Raw genomic sequence first — 4,993 nt, 5'->3', positions numbered from 1 at the left:
TGCTCTGGGCCCCAAAGAGCCTCGGACCGGCCCTGGAGCGGCCCTGCTCCACGTTTTAACCCCTAAACCTCCAACATGGCCGCCCTGCTGCCAGCCTCCTGTAGCGCAGGTGTGTTAGCAGCGCAGCTAGCTGCTCCGTGATGACAGCTACCGGAAGTGGCAGCGGAGGAAGAGGAGGAGGAAGAGCAGGAGGGGGCGGAGTCTGTTTGTTGACATCGGGACGAAAGCGAAAATCAGATGATTGAGGACTGAAGACAGCTTCACCGAGCCCGTCACCAGGACACGAAGCCCAGGTAGGCTGCGGCTCACCTGCCAGAACCCGGACCGGGCCCGAGCCGCGGCTCTGCCCCGCTGACCCGGTCCGCGAGCCGGTCTGATCCGGCTCAGCTGTCCGGTTCTGTTAGCTCCCTGCTAAGTTTAGCTAGGAAAGTCAGCGCTAGCAGCGAGCTAATGGTACCGTGAACCCGAACCGAGGGCGGAATGAGGCGGACAGCAGCCCGAACCGGTCCGAGCACCAGCTACTGCTGCTGACCCGGTTCGGTTCTGCTGGGTCAGAACCGAACCGGGTTCGAACCGGTTCAGCTAGCGGCAGCGACTAGCCTGCTAACCTGCTGCTAACTGTTTCTCCTTCACTTCATCTCTGTGTTCCGAACTGAGCAAACCGGGTCACCGAACCCCTCGGCTGGTTCCGACCGACCCGGAGGCTCCGGATCAGATTTATTCATGACTAAAAATAGTTTCTGAACAGCTGGTTTCCTGCGGAGGAGCAGCAGAAATGTTTCATTAATGATTAATAATCTGATTAAGATTGGAAATAATCCGTAGATTTTACTCATGTCGCGCTTTAACAGCTGAGTGGCTGCATTTATATCATAAATGTCATATTAATGGTTCATGATTGAACTTTTCCTCTTTCCGAGACTCTCAGACTTCAGTTTGTTTTTAAAGTTAAGTGGAAGGAAAAAATGGAAGCGTCCGCCACAGTCCTACAGAGTGAAGCCTCTTGTTGTTTAGAAAACATCTCGGCTCAGGGTGGATGGAGAACATCTGAAGGGAGTTTTCATGTCCTGGATCCAGGGCTGGACTTTGACTAGGCCATGAATCTGCTCTGATCTACTCCGTCTTCACCCCCTGCCTCAGGTTTTCCTCCAGGATCCATCCATGACCTCTGACCTCTGACTCAGTCGTTCTAGAACCCTGATGATGATGATGATGATGATGTGTTAAAAGATGAAGTGTTTTATTTTTTTGGTAAAAAGTAAAAAAAACAACAATTTAATCCTAATAACTTTATTCTGTTAATGTCAGGATTTTATTCTCATTTCCTGCATTAATCCAACTTTAATCTGGTTTTTAATAATGTGTTTTTCTCTGATTCTTCATTATAAAATCTAGAAGAATTTCAAGTTTTCAGATTTTAATCTGTAGAAATTAAACTTTTCACATCATAATTTTCAGGATTTTTTTCAGATTTTATCTTGATTCAGTTTTTATTGTTGTTTTTTCTTGAATTTGTTATTTTCAAACTTTCTCTTCATCCGTCACTTGACCTCAGAGAAACGACTTCCTGTTAATCTGGGATTAGCTTCAGATCATTTCCTCTCAGTCTGAGGTTCTGCTGAAAGCGTCTTGACCGGATCAGAGCCGCTGCTGCTCCGATGACGGGATGTTTGGTCACTTTAATGGTTAGATCTGGTTCCGACGTTCTGCCCGTCCTCCTTCAGGTCCTCTGTTCTGACCTGAGCCGGCAGCAGCAGCAGCGCGGGGCGAACATGGCGGCCAAAGCGGGCGACGACCCGGACAGCCTCATGACGCTGGCCACCGTGTTCTGCCTGAGGAACCTGAGGAAGACCATGTGCTACCAGGGCTTCAGGAACAAGCTCTGCATGCGCGCCGACATCTTCCTGCCCAGCGAAATCTGCGACAAACTCGTCAACACGTACGCAGACCGCCGCTCGCCGTCGGGACGCCCTCTGTGGCCGCCGCCGCCGCCGCCCTGACTTCCTGTCTCCCGCAGGTACATGGAGCTGGTCCACACCGACAGCAACTTTGAGCCGGAGGAGAGCTTCTTCCAGCTGTTCTCGGACCCGCGCAGCACCAGGCTGACCCGGGTCCAGCTGAGGGAGGACTTCGTCCGGGACCGGGACCTGGAGGCCATCAGGAAGCAGGTGGAGCCTCCACGTCCTACACACTCTGACCGCTAGTCAGGCTGTATGAGAAACGCAATGAAACGTGTGGATAAACTAATAATTCCTAATTAATTAGAAAATAAACATTACAGAAAATGCTATAATCTTAAATACAAAATGTTTATTCCTATCACAGTCTTGGCTAAGTGTGTGGTTGCGGATGAAAGAAGCTCTGCTGCCAATTTAATTTCACATTTAGTGACTTTTTCCAGCGTTACGGTGACTTTATGGCGACCTGTGAAACTCCTGACTTGCCACCAGGGGGCGAGGCTGAGAGAGACGCTTTAAACCCAGTGGGAACCAATAGGAAAATTCAGGTGCAGTACCGCTGTTCAGACCACAGAGGGCAGCCATGAGTCGATCTGAGGCCAAAGTGCCGCAGAAAGAAACAAATTTTCACAGAAACGTGGAGGAAGAATCTTTCATGACATATTCAGACAGTTTGTCTTCAAAAGTTTATTAGGAGTTTATTTGCGTTTTAAATCTGATCTAGATTCAGGTATCTAAGAAACGATCAGGGAATTTTTCTAATCCAGTATAATCCAGTATAAACCAGTCAGTATAAACCAGTCGGTATAATCCGGTATAATCCAGAGTGATCCAGTATAAACCAGTCTATTCCAGTATAATCCAGTATAAACCAGTACAATCCAGTACAAACCAGTACAAACCAGTATAATCCAGTCTAATCAAGAATAATCCTGTCTAATCCAGTCTAAACCAGTATAATCCAGTCTAATCCAGAATAATCCAGTATAAACCAGTCAGTATAATCCAGTATTAATCAGTATAAACCAGTCAGTATAATCCAGTATTAATCAGTATAAACCAGTCAGTATAATACAGTCTAATCCAGTATAAACCAGTCAGTATAATCCAGTCTAATCCAGTGTAATCCAGTATAATCCAGTATAAACCAGTATAATCCTGTCTAATCCAGTATAAACCAGTATAATCCAGTCTAATCCAGAATAATCCAGTATAAACCAGTCAGTATAATCCAGTATAATCCAGTATAAACCAGTATAATCCAGTATAAACCAGTATAATCCAGTCTAATCCAGTMTAATCCAGTATAAACCAGTCTAATCCAGTCTAATCCAGTATAATCCAGTATAAACCAGTCTAATCCAGTCTAAACCAGTCAGTCTAATCCAGTCTAATCCAGTCTAATCCAGTATAAACCAGTCTAATCCAGTCTAATCCAGTATAATCCAGTCTAATCCAGTACACCTCTCGTCCCTCCAGGACCTCATCGAGCTCCACCTCACCTACTGCAACAGCCTGTCGTCCCGCAGCCTGAAGACCCTGTCCAGCTTCCGGGAGACGCTGGTGTCCCTCTGCCTGTTCGGCTGCAGTAACATCTTCTACAGGAAGGGCGGCGCCCCGCTGGCCTGCACCGAGGACTCCGAGGACGAGGACGAGGACGTGCCGACGGCCCGGCAGGCCCTGGAGACGGACTTCAGCTTCCAGGGCTTCAACCGGCTGCGGCTGCTGAACCTGGGCCAGCTGCCGGACGACGTGGAGGCGGAGCCTCTGCTGCGGCCGCTGCGCTCCGTCACGGCGCTGGACCTGTCCAACGTCCGCCTGCAGGGGGCGGCCTTCCTCACGCAGTGGAGGGAGCGGCTGGCCTCGCTCGTCCTCTACAACGTGGACCTGTCGGAGGAAGTGGTCGGCACCGTGCTGGAGCTGGTCAACCTCAGGTAGGAGGAGGAGAGCGTGCTGGGGGATCCGGGGGAGGTCTCCCGGCACGGCCCTGACCTCTGACCCGGTTCTGCAGACATCTGGACCTGTCCCGGGAGAGCAGGCGGAACGTGAAGTTCAAGATGACCCGGAAGATCCTGACGGTTCTGGTGCAGCGGCTGCTCCACCTCGTCTCCCTGGACATCTCGGGCCACATCATGCTGGACAACTGCACCGTGCCGCACTTCGAGGAGGCCGTGGGCCGGCCCAGGTAGGGTTCTGACCCGGTCCTGACCCGGTCCTGGCCCGGTTCCCCCAGGTTAACGCCCGTCTGTCCCCCGCAGCACCGAGCCGTGTAAGAGCAGCATCTACCCGCTGCAGGAGCTGAAGAGGCCGCTGCAGTTCCTGGGCCTCTACGACACGACGCTCTGCAGCGTCACACACATCCCGGCCTACAAGGTACCAGCAGAACCAGAACCAGAACCGCCCGGGTCGCTGACCCGTCACTTCCTGCTCCCGTGCAGCCAAAACAGACGTTTAGAGCTGCTGCAAAAATATAAAACCTCATTAAACCTGAATAAAACTGGGATAAAGTTCTGAACCTCTCCTGCGTGTTGCCCTTTGACCCCTCAGGTGACCGGGTCAAAGAACGAGGATCAGGTTCTGAACGCCATCGAGGCCTACACCGAGTTTCGCCCGGAGCTCGCGCACAAAGCCATCAACCAGCTGTTCGACATCGCCCGGATACAGCACTGCAGCCAGCTGCTGCGGGCGCTGCAGGTCAGCACCGGGTCCGGACCGGGTCAGAACCAGAACCCCGCCTACGCAGGCCTTCAGGTGTCTCCTCTCCCTGTGTGCAGCTGGTGATCGCCGCCCTGAAGTGCCATAAGTACGACAAGAGCATCCAGGTGACGGGCAGCGCGGCGCTCTTCTACCTGACCAACACCGAGTACCGCGGCGACCAGAGCGTCCGCCTGCGCCGCGACGTCATCCAGGTGGTTCTGAACGGGATGGAGCAGTACCAGGAGGTCACCGTAAGTCAGGGGCGGGGCCTCAGCCAGGGGGTGGGGCATGAGTCAGGGGCGGGACCAGAGACGAGTGCAGGGCCTCAGCCAGGGGTG

At 52.0% G+C, this 4,993-nt stretch overlaps 1 protein-coding gene across 1 annotated transcript in view; it reads left to right on the top strand.

Annotated features, from left to right (window-relative positions):
- Positions 1 to 58: 58 nt before the first annotated feature.
- zer1 (zyg-11 related, cell cycle regulator) overlaps positions 59 to 4,993 on the top strand; it is a 13,229-nt gene continuing 8,294 nt past the window's right edge. Inside the window, exons 1-8 of the mRNA XM_017307750.1 lie at positions 59 to 293; positions 1,725 to 1,939; positions 2,018 to 2,168; positions 3,438 to 3,892; positions 3,970 to 4,143; positions 4,217 to 4,331; positions 4,506 to 4,652; positions 4,733 to 4,990. Of these exons, the coding sequence (XP_017163239.1) occupies positions 1,773 to 1,939; positions 2,018 to 2,168; positions 3,438 to 3,892; positions 3,970 to 4,143; positions 4,217 to 4,331; positions 4,506 to 4,652; positions 4,733 to 4,990 (1,467 nt within the window). The 5' untranslated portion in view covers positions 59 to 293; positions 1,725 to 1,772. The remainder of the gene's footprint in view (positions 294 to 1,724; positions 1,940 to 2,017; positions 2,169 to 3,437; positions 3,893 to 3,969; positions 4,144 to 4,216; positions 4,332 to 4,505; positions 4,653 to 4,732; positions 4,991 to 4,993) is intronic.

The sequence above is a fragment of the Poecilia reticulata genome, linkage group LG12 (genome assembly GCF_000633615.1).
Source record: "Poecilia reticulata strain Guanapo linkage group LG12, Guppy_female_1.0+MT, whole genome shotgun sequence".
Taxonomy (NCBI): Eukaryota; Metazoa; Chordata; class Actinopteri; order Cyprinodontiformes; family Poeciliidae; genus Poecilia; species Poecilia reticulata.
The sequence above is the reverse complement of the archived record's forward strand: the minus strand, read 5'-3'. Positions and strand labels throughout refer to the sequence as shown.